General features: G+C 43.6%; 1 protein-coding gene across 1 annotated transcript in view; it reads right to left on the bottom strand.

The window, feature by feature from the left end:
• Positions 1-3,402: 3,402 nt before the first annotated feature.
• HHIPL1 (HHIP like 1) overlaps positions 3,403-21,027 on the bottom strand; it is a 34,892-nt gene continuing 17,267 nt past the window's right edge. The window contains exons 3-9 of the mRNA XM_083435448.1: positions 20,445-20,588; positions 16,787-17,115; positions 12,083-12,209; positions 10,557-10,702; positions 7,739-7,820; positions 7,462-7,544; positions 3,403-5,286 (exon numbers count right to left, since the gene is read on the bottom strand). Coding sequence (XP_083291574.1) covers positions 4,664-5,286; positions 7,462-7,544; positions 7,739-7,820; positions 10,557-10,702; positions 12,083-12,209; positions 16,787-17,115; positions 20,445-20,588 — 1,534 coding nt within the window. The 3' untranslated portion in view covers positions 3,403-4,663. The remainder of the gene's footprint in view (positions 5,287-7,461; positions 7,545-7,738; positions 7,821-10,556; positions 10,703-12,082; positions 12,210-16,786; positions 17,116-20,444; positions 20,589-21,027) is intronic.

Below are 21,027 nucleotides of genomic sequence, written 5' to 3'. Positions count from 1 at the left end.
TTTGAAACTCTGCGTAATGGGGAATGTGCCTGGAACCTTATCAGAGGCTCAGGTCATTAATCACGTCGGAGGCGATTCCGGAGGAGCTCGGTCGAACACAGGTTCCAACACAGAAATGGGGTACAGGAGGGATGTCTTTTCAAATGTGTCCCTTTCCCATTGCTCCAAACCAACGAATGGCGTTCAGGTTCTGAGGGCAAATTAATGTCTCCCCTCAAGCCAGAGGCTGCTCCTTCCTCACGGAGGGGTTCTGATCTGGAGGCATTTAGATACATATTGCCTCGGAGCTTCTTTCAGAAAGGGAAAGTCATGTTCTGGTCCACCCCCACCTTGAAAAGAATATTGTTGAGTTGGGAAAAGGTTCAGAAAAGAACCTTTCTGTTACTAATTAGTACAAGGATTTGTTTCAATTATGTGTGTGCACAGTCTTAAGATTGCAATACTAAATACACAGGACAAAAAAAGTTCTCTTGAGAGCAGTGCAACTTGCTTCTGAGTAGAAATGTATAGAATTGAACTGCAAAGGAAGTGTCTACCTGAATCATATCCGAAGGGGAGCCATCATTTTGCCACATAGGGGAAACGATCCTTTCAGACACTGCGTATTGGGAGGGGAATTCTACAACCCTGGGAAAGGAAAGGAAAATATTTTGATCCTTACACAACCCCCCCCCCCTTTTTTCTTCTTCTCCCAACATTCAACACAGCAGAAAATGGCGCAAACATCATAACCTTTAATCATCTTACTTCTGGGTCTATGCAATCCGGGAAATGTGAAGCTTTAGGCCAACCTGGCCTTGACTCGATGTTCTGACGTCCTGGTTTCCTTCTTCCGCATGATGCATTAAAAACAGACTGGCCTTGACAGTCCTTAGTCTGGATTTCCTGACGGTTTTCTCAGACTGAGTCATGTCTCGTGGGTTCTTTACCTACTTCCCTGCGACTCGTGGTGTTTCAGTTTTCTAGTTAACAGCGCAATAAAAATGATCGGATGAAAGACTGAATGTGTTTGGGATGCACGGATTCAGGTTTACAAGGGGGAAAGTCAGGCTGCCCCAGATTTGATTACTGTTCCAGCCCAGCTCCTCCATGCCAAGGGGTTCCCAGGCCTCACAGTGCCACTGCTGCTACATCACTCAATTTAAAAAGCACCAACTTCTAAAATAAGGGTTCCTACACAACCAGAATGTGACGGGCTCGAACAGGTTTTTATCTTATTAACAGGTTGCTGGAATTGGGGGGTGCAAAATCTGAAAGGAGCAGAGAACACATCCAGATGGTTTCTTGCACGGTGAGGACACGACAGTTGCTGCAGTAGACACACCTATGAATCAAGGTGTTGCATTACTTGCGAAGTCAGACATCTGAAGGCATCTGAAGGCAGCCCTCTTTAGGGAAGCTTTTAATGTTTAATAGGTTATTGTATTTTAATATTCTGTTGGAAGCCGCCCAGAGTGGCTGGGGAAACCCAGCAAGATGGAGGAGGTATAAATAATAAATTATTATTATTATTATTATTAGTCAGGTATATATAGTTATAAAGAGAGGAGCACAGCTGGAAGCCTGCCAAGCAACTTGCTAAACAGCACTGGGCCAATAAGATATGTGTGGCTATGATCAGTGTTGGATTTACGTATAAGCTAAACAAGCTATAGTTTAGGGCCCCACTCTCTTGGGGGCCCCCAAAAAATGTAAAGGGGGGAAAAACTGGATGTACATTTCCAAAATATAAGATAAAAAACAAATAAAATAAAACCTACATATAGCAACAGTGTTTTGTTATGTGCAAATGGCTTTAGATACCTATTAGGTCCATAAATTACCATATAGCATCTATTCAGTGACAATTTGTTGTTGACAAAGGACAGCTAGACATATAAAGGGCCCCATTACCTTCAGTAGTTTAGGGCCTCATCAAAACTAAATCCGGGGCCCTGGCTATGATTACGTACAAACATGCTCAGCAAATGCAATAAACACCAGTTGTTGGTGCTGCGATTGCCATTTCTCTTACGTGGAAGCACCTTCAATAGCAGTCACTTTGCAGTAGGCATGATTAAAACTGTTGTCACATTGCGTGCTGTTGCAATCCTGTCTGGTCCATGGGCCAAATTTGGTGCGCTAGGCCTCCCCCATTTTTCTTGTGAGGCTGTTTTCCCCAAACCACACATTTCCCCCCATAACAGAACTACCTGAGGGAGAGGTGGTCAGGTAGCCAGATTAGCTGCTTGTGCAGCCAGTCCCTGCAGAAAGCAGAAGTAATAGAGATCTCCATCTTGCTTGATCACCATGACCCCTCACCAGTACAGGCCAACCTTTGGCAGTGGGGTGGTGGAACCCACTTGCCAATCACCCCATCACATCATTGTCAGATGACTGACAGGTGGGTGGTCCCGTCCAGCTGTCAAAGTCGGCCCATGGGGAGTGGCCCCAAAAGATCCCTAACTCCTGCTATGCATGTCTACTTAAGAGGTAAGCCCCACTGACTTCAGTGGGCATTATTCTCAGAGAAGTGTGTATAGGACATTGTTTTCTCCACCACCGACAACTCTCACCTTTCATTTATATGAAAAGTTTCTCATAGCTGTCGAGATAATCTTTAAATTGCGTAGGCAATGTTTCAAAGGCCAATAATAAGAATTAAACAGACACACGCTTTTTTTTTAAATAAGCGACAATTGTAAATATTAAAAGACCATCTCCAGATTTTCTGAATTGCAATTTTGAGAGAGGAAAACAAAACCACAGAGGAATACAATATTCTGCATACCAGCTGCCTGGAAACATGAGCTGGTGAAGTGTTAACTGTTCATCACAAGCAATGCTATGGCTTCTTGCATATTAGGTAAAGGCAAAGGGACCCCTTATCATTAGGTCGAGTCATGGACAACTCTGGGGTTGCGGCACTTATCTTGCTTTATTGGCCGAGGGAGCCGGCATACAGCTTCTGGGTCATGTGGCCAGCATGACTAAGCTGCTTCTGGCGAACCAGAGCAGCTCACGGAAACGCCGTTTACCTTCCCATTTATTACCTTACCTATTTATCTACTTGCACTTTGATGTGCTTTCGAACTGCTAGGTTGGCAGGAGCAGGGACTGAGCAATGGGAGCTCACCCCATCATGGGAATTCCAACCGCCGACCTTCTGATCGACAAGCCCTAGGCTCTGTGGTTTAACCCACAGCGCCACCCTGCTGTTTATAATGTTTCCCATCAGTTACCTTGGGTTATAAGACCTAGGCCCCATGGATCCACATTAGCAGTCATGCATCTTTCAAGCACTTAAGGATTTCTGAGCTTGGGTGGGATATTCTCCATAATTTTTCAGTTATTTCTTTGCAAAACGTGGACCACAGAATATAAATCCTTACATCAAAGAATAATATTAAATCACCAGGAGAGGTTTGCCATGTGATCTTATTTTTAATCCAGCTTTCCAACACAATTGTTCTCTTATTTACAGTGGAAACCTTTTTTCAAAAAAAAATGGAAACGAATGCTGGCTAGTTATGTATTACTCCCATTTGTAAAATGGCAAGCTTTCACTGACCACAGGCATGGTCAGTTTAGAGACAGTGTACTGCTTTTGTACATCTGGTATACACAAATAATTGGCTAGATCCAGACTTTATTCATGATTAAGCGGTTGAAATCAATGGGTGATGCCTAACTTAAATCTCATTGACTTCAATGAATCTACTCTATGGAAGTGTAAGTGGAGAGTGAATGGAAACTGATAGCAGGGGAATATGATGCTCTGTTAGGTGAAGTCTGAGAGAACTGCTTCCAGATGGGGGCTTAATACTGTAAACATGTGGTTCAGGTAGTGCAAACAGTTTTCTGGCATCAGTCTCACCCCCCCACCCCGAATTTATCATAAAGGTAAAGGTAAAGGGTCCCCTGACCATTCGGTCCAGTCGTGACCGACTCTGGGGTTGCAGCGCTCATCTCGCTTTATTGGCCAAGGGAGCCGGCGTACAGCTTCCGGGTCATGTGACCAGCATGACTAAGCCGCTTCTGGCGAACCAGAGCAGCGCACGGAAATGCCGTTTACCTTCCTGCCGGAGCGGTACCTATTTATCTACTTGCACTTTGACGTGCTTTCGAACTGCTAGGTTGGCATGAGCAGGGACTGAGCAACGGGAGCTCACGCCGTCGCGGAGATTCAAACTGCCAACCTTCTGATCGGCAAGTCCTAGGCTCTGTGGTTTAACCCACAGCGCCACCCGCATAAATATGAATTTATCATATTTTTCACCAAAAGGGTAATCCAGACTGAATGCAGGTGGACTGGCATTTTGAGGCCAATGACATAGTGCGGGGAAAAGCTTGCATGCCTTAGAAACACTCACCCCATGATAAATTGTTGCAGAGCTACATTTTGCAGAGTGGTTTTAATGAGCAATCCCTGTTCCCAGAGAATTCTGGGAAATGCAGCTCTCTGTAAGGAACAGAGGTCTCCTAGCAGCACTCAGTCCCCACGAATCTATGCAGGAAGCCACGATGGTTCAAAGTGCTACGACTCTGATTTAAACATCTAGTGTGGATGGGGCCATAAGTCTGGATTTCTAAACCAATGTGTGTTAATTACTCATTAATGGTGTGGGTTTGCTTGTTTATTTGACACAACAAGACTTGGTACCATCCCGTGATTCCACTCTCCCTACTGTTCAGTCTCGAAAACGTCTTCGTGACTACATATGACTCCCGCGTCTTCTTTGTGGGAGCAATTGTGCCTCCCAATGTTTGCGTGGGAGCATTCCAGGAGCGTCTTCTCCCGCCCTGTGCACTGGACGTCATCAAGGAGAATGGGAAGCGAGTGCCCCTCCCCGAATGCCGCTTTCTTGGTTGCCCGGATCACAAAGGCGAAGCCCAACTGGCGGCACACGACCGCGGCTGCCTTCGAGTTCCACAAGTCGTCGCACACGGTGCCCCATTCTCCATTGATAAAAATCTCAACCCTCCCCCGATCTTTCCCCTTCGTGTTGCCGTCCATTATCCGGACTGCACCATTCCGTGGCTCCAGGGGAGCGCTGGTGGGCTTCTTCCTCCTCCTCTGGCCTCTTCTTCCACCGGCCCTTCCTCCCTTCCTGGGCTTTGGGGCTCTTGTTCTCGGTGCTGCCGTCGTCATCTGCACTGTGTTCTGCTTTCTCATGAGGGTCAAGAGTTGCTCCAGCCAATCTGGAGTTGTCGCTCGAGGAGGTCCTGCAGTTGCTCTGCTCCTGGTTGGAGCTCTAGTCGTGGCTCTTAGCTTAGGGCGCTGCGTTGGCTTTTTAATGATAAGCTCTAGAGTGCAAAAACAGAGATGTGGGTCAGTATTTTAAACAGAACCCTGAAGACCCTGGGTCCAGAAAGCATCCTCTGCATCACTGCTAGGAACAAGCCAGGAATTGCCTGGATCCAGGATCCAGGACCGTGGACCCCTCCAGAAGATTCAGATCTTCTGAATATTGAGCGTTCATTCCGATTTTACATGGGTTTGTGTGTACCGTGGTATTTTATGTATTGGGGAGCCGCCAGGACAAGAGCGTGATACCTTGGGTTAAGAACTTAATTCGTTCCGGAGGTCCGTTCTTAACCTGAAACTGTTCTTAACCTGAAGCACCACTTTAGCTAATGTGGCCTCCTGCTGCTGCTGCGCCGCTGGAGCACGTTTTCTGTTCTCATCCTGAAGCAAAGTTCTTAACCGGAGGTACTATTTCTGGGTTAGCGGGGTCTGTAACCTGAAGCATCTGTAACCTGAAGCATATGTAACCTGAGGTACCACTGTATAACACCAGTCCTAAAGGATCTTCACTGGCTCCCAGTAGGTTTTCGAGCAGAATTCCAAGTGTTGGTGCTGACCTTTAAAGCCCTACACCCATTCACAGAAATTGGGTTCTTATTGGATAAAGGCATGGAACAACACTGCAGGAGAGCTGGGGTGGCCTGCACCCCAGGGCAGGGGCCCAACCAATTCTATGATTCTATGGAGCCTGGAGCCAGCTTCTAACAGGGTCGTATTTGCTAGGCTGCAACCTCTCCGCTTTACCGAATTGCCACACTTCCTGCAATAAAACCCACATGGCTAGCTTGGAAGATGTGGCGATGGCATTATTACGCCAACACTGCAAGCGGAAATGCAGGCACATGTTTCTGCAGGCTGGGATATTTCTCTCTCAAGATTTCATCGTGAACCGGTTCAGTACACCGCCTGCCATCTACCCGCTCTTCAGAAAGCATCTCAAACGCATTGTTCCTTTCCTTTCCTTTTTGCTGTACCCTTCATTACTACTTCAGATTGGCTCGTTACAGCCTGTGGGAGAGCCAGCTTGCCTAATAGGCCAGATACGCTCATCCATTGGTGGCTGAAAATATCGAGCATTCAGAGCCTATTCTCTTCCGTAATTGGAATGTGAATAAAGGGAGAAGAGTTGCTAAGGGCAACCCATGACACATTCTGCGCAAGGGGACGACGACGAACCTTTTCCTTTTCAGTTCTTAATGAGAAAGGCAGCAGGAAGAAGACCTATTTCCTTTTACCATCACAGGATCCAAAAGCTACTGAGCTGTTTTCTCCCTGCTATTTCCCCCCTCCATTCATCAACCTCAAGATCTAAAGAAATAGTCTTCAAAGGGTGTTCAGTGTTCATGCCACAGTTGCAAAGAGCCTATGGGAATCTCCTTGATTTGAGCAGCATATTTTTTACATGACTTTCACAACTATTAGAGTGATGTTTCCTCTAAGACAAAAGACCCGCTTCTGCTTCGTACTACAGAATATGTAGACTGAAGAACTTTTTACTGGTCATAACATGGATGAGTATTTTATCCACAACATGAGAATGTCTGTGCAATTCTTCTATAAATCACCTTTTTCCCTTGTTGAGACTAGCACCTCACAAGAAGCTTGATGCAGCTTCAGAGTAAAACTTTCTGTATGTTTTAAATTATGGCTGTAAATTTTTCAGTGGTAATTATATTGCAATTATATTATGAATATAAATAAAACATTTTAGTGCAAAGGCATCACTTTTTGAAAATGAAAGTGATTTTGACCTTGGAAGGCTTGCAGTAAATGAAAACGTCGGCAACTCACCCTAGGAAGTTTTGAAAGGACATTCATTGTTTCGTTTGCACTACAAATGCAGAATGAGCGAACAAAATTCGAACACCAGCAAAGAGGGCCAAGGCAGCCAATTTTATTTGTGAGAAAGGAGCTCAACTTGCCATTTTAACAGTCAGTTTTCTTGCATGCAGCCATGCTCGCTTCCTACTTGAAGCTACAAGCTTGAATGAAATAGAATTTCTTTGTGTTTTATGTTCTGAACTCTGCATCCAGTTTCTTGGCTTGTAGCCTCCATCAGCCCCCGCCCCCCTGAAACCAGAAGCGTTCATTAAAAATTCTTGTGCAAACCAGAACTTTGCCCCTCAGAAATCCCCAATGTGAACATTCATAAATAAAATATATGCGGCACTCACTTTCCTTTGGAACAAACTTTGTGAGCTTGCCTTTCACTTTCACTGGTAGAGGCTCAACGCGGCATTTCCCAGGCGGTGCTCTCCTGACAAAAATAGGAAACGAAAAAGAGATTATTATAATGAAGCCTAGCCCTCCTCCCCCTCATCCCCCAGTGAAATGTTAACGGTTGTGAGAAGAATAAAGACTACAGAACAAAAAATTGAAGCACCACGACTTGAGTTTTCTCCTTCATATCAGAGAATAAACATTTCTGAGCCAAAACGCACTGTGCCTTACCGTGACGTGTCAACCATTTTGTAAACTACACCATTGGGAGCGGTGGCACTCGGGACTCCAGTTGACATGAAATAAAGTTCTCCTTCATGAAAAAAACAAAAACAAAAGAAGGCATGAATCTTTCACATGTATCCTGGGTGCTTCACCGAGTGCTTTACAATCACAAAGCTAAGTAGCACAATGAAGTTTGTCAGCAGCAAACTCCAAAACCAATGATTGGGGAATTCTTATGCATTCTCCAGATTGTCAATTCGATTTAAGTAAATGAAGACTTGTGTCGTGATCTGGGAACTAGAGACCTTTTCGGTGGTGGCCTCGTATCTGTGGAATTCACTCCCAAGGGAGTGAAGTGTGAGACCCACCTCCCTGCTCCACTTTACTGGATTTTTTTAACCAATTCAGTTCAGCGTAGCAAGGGAATTCCCCTTCATGTACAGTGGTACAGTGGTACCTCGGGTTAAAAACTTAATTCGTTCTGGAGGTCTGTTCTTAACCTGAAACTGTTCTTAGCCTGAGACACCACTTTAGCTAATGGGGCCTCCTGCTGCCACTGCCTCACGATTTCTGTTCTCATCCTGAAGCAAAGTTCTTAACCTGAGGTACTATTTCTGGGTTAGCGGAGTCTGTAACCTGAAGTGTATGTAACCTGAAGCGTATGTAACCTGAGGTACCACTGTATGTTGAAACTACTACCTTATTTTCAGATAGCCTTGTTTTGCTTCGAGGTAAAGGTAAAGGTAAAGGGACCCCTGACCATTAGGTCCAGTCGTGACCGACTCTGGGGTTGCGGTGCTCATCTCGCTTTATTGGCCAAGGGAGCCGGCGTACAGCTTCCGGATCATGTGGCTAGCATGACTAAGCTGCTTCTGGCGAACCAGAGCAGCACATGGAAACACAGTTCACCTTCCCACCGGAGCGGTACTTATTTATCTACTTGCACTTTGGCATGCTTTCGAACTGCTAGGTTAGCAGGAGCTGGGACAGAGCAATGGGAGCTCACCCCGTCACAGGGATTCGAACCGTCAATCTTCTGATTGGCAAGCCACCCATGTCCCGTTGTTTTCCTTCCAACCTGATACCAAACGGGTGGTTTCATGTCTATTATTGTATCGCATACCTCATACAGCTCCTAAGCTCCAACTCTCTACCTTGAGACTCTCATTCCTTAAAACGACATCCATTTATTAGCTATTTCAGTGCTATCCCCTTTTTAAAAATGAATGGTCCATCTAGTTGTTCTCCATCATCTCTGTTTGCAGCAAGTGCCATCTATTTGAGTGCCCAGAACCACCACCAGCCCTCAGTATAGCTCAGGGATCTTGGCAAAGAGTCACAATTGCAGACGTCAAGAAACTTCGGTTTACAGTTGCTGGGAGCCAAAACTCGTAAACTGCAAAATTGTGGATGCTGCTGCTTAGCAACAATGCTCAACACTGATGGGGTGATGCTTTTGCTTGCATGTGCTATGGATTGTAAAATGAATTTTCTCTTATAAACCCGTCTCGAGTGAATCATGCTGCAGATCTAATCAACAGAACTGCCCAAGGGAGCGTCACTATCTCAAAGGTCCTTCCTCTCGTCCCTGAAGTCTCCAAATCCACGGACCAAGGAATCATCCATATAACTGGGCACCCTCCATTTTATTTGTCATATAGAAACTCCGAGGGTGGCTATTATCATTAGTTTCCAATTTCGACAACTGAAAGCTTATCTTTTTCAAGAGTTAGCCTTAACCAATGAAACTGATTGAGGGTTGATTTGGGATCACGCTTCTTCATGAAATGCACAAGTAATTTATGGAATTCATTATTGCAAGATATGCTGATAGACTTTTTTAAAAAAGAAAAGGAAAAGAAAACCCTCAATGATTAGATAGATTCATGGAGAATAGAAACAGGCGCTAGCTAGGATGAGCCGAAATGGAACTTTCATGACTTAGGGCATCCCAGGGGCCAAAGGACAGGGAAGTTCTTCCCCTCCAACTGCAGAAAGGGAGGCAGAGGGAGAGATCTAGAGATGCAAGCAACCCTGTTGTGGGGTAGAGAAACCTCTGCTGCCATTACCACTTCACTGTCACTGCTACAATGGAAAAAAATATGTCATCTCGGGGTGGGTGGGAAACCTGCAAAAAGAACTGTAGAAGAAAACACCATCCAAATGAGGAGGGTGGAGGAGAAACACAGGCACCTGACTTGGCATAGCACATTTGACATGGCAGAATCTCTCCAGGGGTATGAGAAGGAGCCTTTCCAAGCCTTACCTGGAGAATGACAGGTAAGGACTGAACCTGGGCAAAGCATGTGCTCTGCAACTCAGCTGCGGTCCCTGCCCAAATCATAATGTTGTGTTGCCAAACTGTCTTAGCAGTGAATACGTTTTCCAGGGGAAAGGCGGTGGAGTGGGGGGAATAAAAGCTTGACGGATCAATGACACAGAGTTGCAGCGGACCTAAGGTGGGCTGAGGAAGAAGGTTTTGGAGCAAAGAATCTGGCAACCGAGGAATGAAGAATTACATTTGTCAAAGAGAAGAAGAAGAGTTTGGATTTGATATCCCGCTTTATCACTACATGAAGGAGTCTCAAAGCGGATAACGTTCTCCTTTCCCTTCCTCCCCCACAACAAACACTCTGTGAGGTGAGTGGGGCTGAGAGATATCAAAGAAGTGTGACTGGCCCAAGGTCACCCAGCAGCTGCAAGTGGAGGAGCGGAGACGCGAACCCGGTTCCCCAGATTATGAGTCTACCGCTCTTAACCAGTACACCACACTGGCTCTCTGAGAGGGTTAGCCACACATGATGTTTAGAAATTTAGTGCTTACCGGCCTCGTCTTCAGCAAAAGAGATGATATACTGATAGTAGTTATTGATAAGTCCAGGAAACATGCAGGTTTGACCTGTTCCCATGCATATTTCATTGTACTGCCAATCCCCAGTTGCTCGATTCTCTCTCAAGGACATGAGGCGCCTGTAAGACAAAAAGCAAATGAGGAGCCCAGGGTGGGGCAGGTGCTTATTAACTTGCATAAAACAATTTGAGAGAGAACTTTGTTTGCGCCTGCTCCAATCAAGATGATTAAATGTGTTTCCTCCCTCTCTCCAGAACACTGGGTGCCTTCAACAGCAAATGGGAACTGAAAATGCACATAAGGACTGCCTGCATTTTTGGCACAGCTGAAGTGCACTCCTGAGCCAGATTAATTTGCCGCTCTGACCGCGAGTGATGAACATCATTTGCATATTGAACAGGGTGGGTGTCAAGCTATAGCTGAAGGTCAGTCTTTGTTCTACAAGGATAAGAACATCACAAATTTTTTACCTTTTAAATTGTCTCCTTATTTCCAGTACCTAAACCCTATTGCCATCTTAATCATGAAGACTAGACACTTTTTTTAAAAAAAAGAGGCAAAGGTGGGATTCCTTGGAGCACATAAGCCATGGGAACTTGCACATGAAGCCCATGGAATATATACTGCTAACTCCAGTTAAACATTGGCATATAACTGGTCTATTAAAGTTAGGACACTCGTGAGCTTTAAAACCATGAAGGCTAGAAAGGCCCACCTGTAATTGGAAGCAAAGTATTAAGCACTGAGAATATATCAATCTGTCAAACGCTATTTTAACTAAAGACAATTTTTTGAAAACGTTTATGGCAGGGCAAAATATTCAGATTCCTCTGGACTTAAGTTAAATATAAATCTGACTGCATGCAAAGCATGTTTACACATGGAATCGCAACATTAACCCCTCATCCTACTGTTACCTTCATAGACCTGAACATTCGTATGAATATAAAGACATGGGCTAATGGGATACACGAGTCAGTTGTGATAACGTATTAGTGGCTGAACGCTAAGCAATCATTGGCAGATTGGTAAGTGTTTACAGTGCAATAGGTTTTTGCATCTCATACTTGAAAATTCTGAGAGGAGGAATTTCATTCAGTATGCATTTAAAGCCACAAGATATATATAACTGGCGCTTTCTGAAACAATAATGTAATGCAAAAGCAGAGTTATCCTTCAAAGTTCATGCTGATCTGAATTTCCAAATGCATTTCTCCAGCCAACAATGTTTACAAAAAAATATATGCACATATTAAGGGAAAGTGTGCATTAAAATGTGCTTATTAGGAGAATTTCACATTAAATGCGGATGGATTTTCATGAGGATGTTCTTTAAAAAATATAAGTAAAATAAAATTGCTGCAAAATGTAGAGAACTGAATTTAAGATGGGGGTAAAATGAGGAACCTGGGAGATATGAAATTGACAGATCCTCTCATCCCCGATTCCAGCTGGAATTGTTTGTTGCTCATCTCATGGCCGCTCTGCATATCACTTACCCGCTCATAAAATCTCCAAATATGTACACCCCATTCAAGTTAGGAGACTCACAACCCCGATAGACGTAGCCTCCTGTCACCGACTTCCCCATTTTGTGCGGATAAGCATATATGGGGAGAACATCATCTGCAGAGTAGGGAGAAGAGAATTATCATGCCTGGAGGATGCAAATCAGCCATTGTATAATCATTCATATATCATGGTTCACTGAAGACTGGAAAGCGTTACGCTGAATTCTGTTTCTTATTCTATAGCCTGCTTTGTTTTAAACCCCCATAGAGTAGAAACAGTGTTCGAAACTGAGATGTGAAAGCTAGGAGCTAAATGGCACCTTAAACTTAGGTTATGGGCACAACAATGGAATATCTAGGCTCACTTTTTTAATATAACAAGAATACAAGGAACTGCAGCTAAAATATTATGTTCATTTTTCACATGAACTAGTCCTTCTCCTGTCCACCCCTCTAATATTCTTAAGAGGGTCTTTTCTCCAGTCTTCAGAAAGTAGCTGGAAGTGGGGAAGCAGAAAAAGGTCCTCCTTTCCTTCCAATCTGCAGTTTTAAATATGAAATCTTAGGCCCAGTACTGCTCCCAGAGCTCAGAAACAGCTCGCGATAATGAAATTCCCTGTCGCAAAATGAGCCTAGAAGAATGGGAGTTTCGAACACTGAGTAGAAACAAGAAGGTATATTTTATAGAACCTTCTTCCAAAGACCACAGCATTTACAGGGCTCCTCTACCAGCAGAAATATCAGGGTTTTATTCCCCAAATACAACATGGTTTAACTGAAAATCCAGTTTATTTTAGCACTTAAAAGTCCCCCTAAGTGATGTTGCATTGTCTGCTTATTGTAGCTCTGGATGTTCCTAGCATGAGCAGGAACATAGGAACCTGCCATATTCTGAATCAGAGTAAGTCCATCTAGTTCAATATAGACTACACAGACTGGAAGCAGAGAAAAGTCCCAGCCTTATCTAGAGATACTAGGGGACTGAACCCAGGATCTTGTGCATGTGCTTTGCCACTGAGCTACAGTCCTGGCACAAGCCACAGACATTTCTAAGGCAGTGCGTGGGAGCTGGTTTTGAGGCTCTGCTGCAACCTTTATGAATGTTTAATACATCAAAGCAACATTTACGAACTACAGCCAATCCTCATTTTGTGCGGGACTTCAGTTCCGGCCCCTTCCCCCCCATTCAGCGCCGGAGCATGTGCAAGCCCGCCACTTTCCATGACGTCTTTATGACATTTTGGTGTCTACTTCCAGATTCAGAACCCTGTGCATGTACACAATCACGTGGCGTTCAGACGCTCCTAACCGGGAGTTCCCTGTATTATAAACTGATACACACACAAATTTGAAGTCTGCCCCAGACCTCTTGGCTTCTATAAATAAGTCACAGCAGCGTCTACAAACAATTTTTCACAGGGGAAGGGCACCCTGTTGGATCATTCTGCTTCCTCCAACAAGAAGGGGAGGGTAACCTGATGAAAGAATACCAGCCTAAATGCACATGATGTCTGAGCTCATAATGGCTTCTTCACTTATAGCACCATCTGATTTATTATTTCAATCTGGAGAGAATTAAAAGGAGAAGCAAACTGCAGTACTGCTTATGAGTGTCAGTCATTGGGATACAGACCCGTGCTGACATTCATCCCTTTTGCTCAGATCCAGTTAGCCAATTTAGTTCAGATGACACTCTAGTCTGAAGTCTAGACTTGCATGCTGGCCGACTGATCTGAAGTCTAGATTTCACAACCCTTCTCTACTGACCTGGCTCAAAATTTAAGAAGCTGGCTTGTTTTCTAAGCAGCAGTGACGGAATTTTATAAAGGGCAAGGTAGCTTTTTAAAAACAACAAAGAGAATGACTAATCTGTGCATGGGATTAAGAGTTTAGAAACTAGGTTTTTATTACTCTAACTAGACTGTGATTCTAAGCATTCTGGAATCAAGTTCCAGTGAAATCAACGAGGCTTACTTCCAAATACATAGGTTTAGGCTTGGGACTCCCGCATATTTATCCCTTATGGTAAATAAATAAATAAATAAATAAATAAATGCATTTCCTAGGGAAAAAACATAACACAGAAGCTGGTAATATGTATGCCTCTGTGGGATTTTCATTAAGTAATAGTCTGGACAGCAGAGCTAAATTTGTCTTTTCCACATATTTCTCAAGTCCCTAATGCAACCACTCTGAAAATCTGGCACACTAGGGCATCATTAGCAACATAGCTGGCTAAGAAGCGGAACAGCAGCAACGGAACAGCAGCTCAGATTCCTTTTCCACTTCTCACTCGCTGTATAATCTGAAGAGCAGCAAGTCTGCTTCAGCACATTCTGCAATTCAGTTCCTATCCTCCTGGCCTGAAATAGTGACTGGAAAGTCTGAAGCTAGGTCTGCGGCTTGTGACTCTTCAAGCCTGAACAGAGCCTACCAGTGGCCAGATTGCTCACCAGAACAAGACGGTTTGAGCATATTAACACCAATCCTGGCACAACTGCACTGGCTGCCGATTAGTTTCCAGGCCCAATATAAATGCTGGTTTTGACCTATAAAGCCTTAAACAGCTCAGTGCCTCAATTCCTTAAGGTCGCCTCTTCCCATAAGAACTGACCTGGTCCCTGTGCTTGTCATCTGACGCCCTTATAATAATAATAATTTATTACTTATACCCTGCCCATCTGGCTGGGCTTCCCCAGCCACTCTAGGCAGCTTCCAACAGAATATTAAAATACAATAACCTATTAAACATTAAAAGCTTCCCTAAACAGGGCTGCCTTCAGATGTCTTCTAAAAGTCTGGTAGTTGTTGTTCTCTTTGACATCTGGTGGGAGGGCATTCCACAGGGAGGACACCACTACCGAGAAGGCCCTCTGCCTGGTTCCCTGTAACTTGGCTTCTCACAGTGAGAGAACTGCCAGAAGGCCCTTGGAGCTGGACCTCAGTGTCCGGGTAGAACAATGGGTAGAACGATGTTTCTCTATGTTTCTTTCTCTATGTTTCCCATCCCAGAGAGGTTCGAAGGGTGGCAACAAGTGAACGGGCCTTTCCTATGGTGGCTCCCTGATTGTGAACTGCTCTCCCCATGAGACTGTCTTGGCACCAGCATGTGCCTTTAGGTGGCAGGCAAAAACATTCCTCTTTACCCAGGTCTATGGCTATTAATTAATCTAAGGCCTGTGAAAATGTGAGGGAGAGGACTGTTATTATACTGACTATTTTATAATAATAATAATAATAATAATAATAATAATAATAATAATAATAATAATAATTTATTATTTGTACCCCGCCCATCTGGCTGGGTTTCCCCAGCCACTCTGGGCGGCTTCCATAGAAACAAAAAATACAGTAAAATATCACAGATTAAAAACTTCCCTGAACAGGGCTGCCTTAAGATGTCTTCTAAATGTCAGGTAGTTATTTATCGCTTTGACATCTGCTGGGAGGGCGTTCCACAGGGCGGGCGCCACTACCGAGAAGGCCCTCTGCCTGGTTCCCTGTAGCTTTGCTTCTCGCAATGAGGGAACCGCCAGGAGGCCCTCGGAGCTGGACCTCAGTGTCCGGGCAGAACGATGGGGGTGGAGACGCTCCTTCAGGTATACTGGGCCGAGGCCGTTTAGGGCTTTAAAGGTCAACACCAACACTTTGAATTGTGCTCGGAAACGTACTGGGAGCCAATGTAGGTCTTTCAAGACCGGTGTTATGTGGTCTCAGCGGCCGCCCCCAGTCACAAGTCTAGCTGCCGCATTCTGGATTAGTTGTAGTTTCCGAGTCACCTTCAAAGGTAGCCCCACGTAGAGCGCATTGCAGTAGTCCAAGCGGGAGATAACCAGAGCATGCACCACTCTGGCGAGACAGTCCGCGGGCAGGTAGGGTCTCAGCCTGCGTACCAGGTGGAGTTGGTAGACAGCTGCCCTGGATACAGAATTGACCTGTGCCTCCATGGACAGCTGTGAGTCCAAAATGACTCCCAGGCTGCGCACCTGGTCCTTCAGGGGCACAGTTACCCTATTCAGGACCAGGGAGTCCTCCACACCAGCCCGCCTCCTGTCCCCCAAAAACAGTACTTCTGTCTTGTCAGGATTCAACTTCAATCCATTAGCCGCCATCCATCCTCCAACCGCCTCCAGGCACTCACACAGGACCTTCACCGCCTTCACTGGTTCTGATTTGAAAGAGAGGTAGAGCTGGGTATCATCTGCATATTGATGGACACCCAGTCCAAACCCCCTGATGATCTCTCCCAGCGGCTTCATATAGATGTTAAAAAGCATGGGGGAGAGGACGGAACCCTGAGGCACCCCACAAGTGAGGGCCCAGGGGTCTGTCTATAAGGCTGTCTGCCAGTATGCTTTTTATTATGTTTTAACATTGATGTTCTAAAATGTGTTTTTAGTGTTGTTCACTGCCCTGGGATCTTTTGATAAAGGTCAGTATATAAATTGAAATAATTAATAATAATAATAATAATAATACCAAAGGTTTGTGACATCTCCATCCTCTTGATGTCCCAGGAGCATCCCTCCCAATATATATATATATATATATATATATATATATATATATATATATACAGTGATCTAGCTGCAGATCTAGCCCAAAATGCGTGCTTCCAAATGGGCAATCCAAATTTCCAAAATCACCAAAGCAATTCACTGTCCAATTCAATTACTCAGAAGCCATAATCACCTAATGAGGAATTGGTGCAAAGCTTTTTGTCGTAGCAGCTAAACCCTTCTCTTGCTCTCCAGCCGTAATTTTTCCCTTTCTCTACTATGTCGATTTCTTCGAATTTATTCTGCCCCACGTCGCCACAGAAAAGCCGGCCTTTCCCTTCCTTTGTGTAGGGGTCACCTCTGTCGAAAGAGCAGCGCCACATATTCCTCGCCCCATAAGCATAGACTTCGGGCCGGGCTTTGGGCTCGTTAATGAAAGGATTGTCCGGAGGGATTCTATAAAGAGGCCCGTGGTCGTTGTTGTCCACATTGATCCGGAGAACTTTGCCTAGCAGCGTTGACCTGTCAAAGGGCAAAACACCAAAATAACATTCTCTTAAAACTTCCCCTTCCATTAGATTATTGCAATACATGAACACAGAAGCAAGGTTTCCATAAGCAGGGAGACTAACAGTGCATATAAATTTTTATTAGGAGTTCAAACAGATGTTTTTGAAGATTTTGCACGGAAGTGCTACGGCATATTAAATAACCAGAAGTGATTTGGTAAACGAATCAAGCGTTTCATTAAGCAATGGCTGGTCTCTGAGATGGGCTGCATAATGTGTGCAAATGTATTTTCAGCTGACAGTGTTTTTGTCTGTTTTGATCCCATTTGAATTGTGTGCTTCCTGAATGTATTTTAATGTGTTCTGCTACTCACCCAAGTTTTCTACTAAATTCACTGGAAAAGGTGAATTAATAAGCATGCATGTCTTTCTTCCTCACAAGCTTTACCAGGTGAGAAGATATTGTTGAACCCTTCTGCTTATGTAAATAATAGGTGGTTTGGAATGCATTCTTCCTCGCAGAAACCCTAAAAATTGGGGAAATGACTGGCGAGAGGGCAACATTCATTTTGCGCAGCAGACTGCCTGTGCCATCACTGGGCTTTCTAGTGAGACTACCAAGCTGAGACTGTTTATTCTGGACATTCACACACCAGAACTTGGAGCAAGACCATCTTATTTCAAAGGGGCTATTGAGAATGCTTCCCAAGGATATGCCCTTCTGCGGTCATCCATGTGACATATTTAAACTGGCTTTAATGATTTCTTTAAAATCTTCCTTGGCTACTGACTGAAGTGGGTAACAAGCTACCAGAAAAGCAAGCTCAGTTCTGGAAAACAGTAAATTCAGCTTTTTGAATCATATTGTAAGAAAATCATTATATCACATATGGGACAAATATAAGAATTTATTGGAAAATAAGACCCCCTGGTGGATTTCACCACTAGAAGTGTTAGCGGTCAAAAAATTAAATATGGAAAGAGGTTGGCTAACTTATAGAAAGTTGAAGATAGAGGAGGAAAATCAGTTGAAATTGAAGAAAATATAAAACATTTGTTTACTGATTTGCTCCAATATCACCAACTAAATGATATATTTAAATTGGATAAAAAAGTGGGTTTTGGGAAAGAAATCTCAAGATTACAAAAAGATCTGCTGGAAAGTAATGAAGAGGTTCTGTCAAAAGTATATAAAATGTTGTTGGAGTGGGAGACAAAAGATGAAGAAGTGAAATCGGTAATGATACACTGGGCAAAAGACATGGGGCATAATATACAATTTGAGGCATGGGGAAAGTTATGGAAGGTTGATTTAAGATTTATTTACCGCATGCTGTTCATTAAAGGAGAAATATATGAAAATGATGTATAGATGGTATTTAACTCCTACAAGACTTGCAAAAATGTCAGATTTGTGTTGGAAATGTAAAAATAATGAAGGTACATTTTTCCATATGTGGTGGACCTGTAAATCAGCAAATCAGCAAAATCATATTGGGAAATGATATACAATGAATTTTTAAAAATGTTTAAAATAACCTGTATTAAAAAACCAGAGGCTTTTTTTATTAGGCATAATAGGAGAAGAAATTCCAAAAGAGAAAAAGGTCCTATTTATGTATGCAACGACAGCAGCGATAACATTATATGCCCAGGGCTGGAAGGAAGAACCCCATCGAAAGAAGGATGGATAAGGAAATTAATGGACCACGCCAAAATGGCCATAATGACTGGGAAGATCAGATACCAAGAGGACAATAAATTTAAAAAAGAATGGGCTCCTTTTGTAGAATATCTGAAGGAGCACCATAAACGTTTAAAAACGTTATCAGGCTTAGAGTAACACTTGTATCAGGGATAGATTTTAATAAGGGAGGTGAATAAATCAGATAAAGGTACAAAGACGCAAAAAAGAAAAGAGATAATAATTGGAAACAGGGGAGGGGGTGGGGGAAAGTAGTTGGGAACCTCTTAAGGATATTGTTTTGTGTTTTAGAATGAAAGCTATATGTAAGCAAAAACTTTCTAAAATTATATATATATATTTCAGCTGGACTTTGAATGTTAAAATCCCTGGGCACTAAAGGTAAAGGGACCCCTGACAGTTAAGTCCAGTCGCAGACGACTCTGGGGTTGCGGCGCTCATCTCACTTTATTGGCTGAGGGAGCCGGTGTTTGTCCGCAGACAGCTTCCGGGTCATGTGGCCAGCATGACTAAGCTGCTTCTGGTGAAACCAGAGCAGCGCACAGTAACGCCATTTACCTTCCCGCCAGAGCGGTACCTATTTATCTACTTGCACTTTTGGTGTGCTTTCGAACTGCTAGGTTGGCAGGAGCCGGGACCAAGCAACGGGAGCTCACCCCGTCGTGGGGATTTGAACCACCGACCTTCTGATCGGCAAGCCCAAGAGGCTCAGTGCTTTAGACCATAGTGCCACCTGCGTCCCTAACTTCAACAGAACTTACATACCACTTGATTGTAAAAAACCCTCTAAGTGGCTTGCATAAAATATACATTAAAATTACCGATAAAAGACAGAGGTTAAAAACAAGTTGATATGCAATAAAAGTTCAAAATGTAAATAAGCCAGCAGTTAAATGCATACACAAACAAGTTTTTAGCAGGTAACCAATACAATACAGTGAATATGCTAGCCTAACGTCTTTCCCGCACCAATGTATTTTATTAAGGCTTTTCATATACAACACAATAAACAAAACAAATGTCTGCCCAATGTCAATGGGAGTTCTGGAATGCAGGCGCTGCCACGCTGAAATACTGATTCCTTACAGGTGTGGAACAGACTTGTGTCTGAATCAGTCATATTTAGTGTGCCATGTTCACAGCTCAGAAACTTATGGTGGACAATATATACTGTACAACATTAGGTTGCTGGTGACTGGAAAAGAGCTAGTGCTTTTGTAACTGGAACCAAAGGTACCTTTTTTTTTTTTTTTGGCACTAATGTACAAAAGTTGGCAAATTAGGCAGAAATTTGCCAGATCACAAAATACACAAAATTTGCTACATAAGAGCATGCCATCATGCCAGCCTTCTCCAAGCTGATGCCCTCTGGATGTTGTGGACTACAAGTCCCATCAGTCCCAGTCTGCATAGCCAATGGTCAGGGATGATAGGAGTTGTAGTCCAGACTATCCAGAAGGCATCAGCTTGGAGAAGGTTGCATTATTGCACTGAGTAGCCCAGCCTGCAACCTGAGGTCAAGAAAAGCAATAAGGGTATGTACTACTGCTGAACCTAATCTGACTTCTACATAAAATCAACAGAGTGCAGCCTGCCTGCCCCATTCCCAAATAATATCATGTCTGTCAGACTCCTACTTGTTCTGAGCATTTCCAAACAATCCAAAAGGATCACCGGCCATTCCCCCATCTCCAGTGAAGATATAAAGATAACCATCATCTCCAAACAACAACTCGCCTCCATTATGATTGGAAGCAGGTTCATCTATCTCGAGAATTAGCCTGCAGAGAAAAGAGAGAGAAATAATCATAGCAGCAAAACATTAGCAATACAGACAAACACTACAACAAAGCAAAGTCTGTTGACATTTGTTAAGGATTGGAAACTTGCTATGGACTTTGTGTGTGTGTGTGAAACAGAAAATGGACTTGTAATATCGGGATTTGACGACTGGAAAAAATACTGGTTTATAGAAGATATAATGCTTGGATTTTAAGGAATGAATATTATAAGTAGTTGCAGGACAGCGACCCAAAAGTCCTTTTACTCTTTTCTATCTTTCTGTAGCCCCCCCCCCCCACTTCTTTCCCCTTTCTCTTTCTTTGAGTCTCTCTTTTTCTTGTCTTTTCTTCTTTCCGACTTCGTTCTTTTCAAGACTAAGTAGCTGTTTTATCTTAGCATATTATAAAAAGATACTTTGTAATGGGTGTGCATTTTTTG

This window comes from Podarcis tiliguerta, assembly GCF_965153285.1.
Source record: "Podarcis tiliguerta genome assembly, chromosome: 1".
Taxonomy (NCBI): Eukaryota; Metazoa; Chordata; class Lepidosauria; order Squamata; family Lacertidae; genus Podarcis; species Podarcis tiliguerta.
This window is presented reverse-complemented; position numbering and strand designations above follow the sequence as displayed.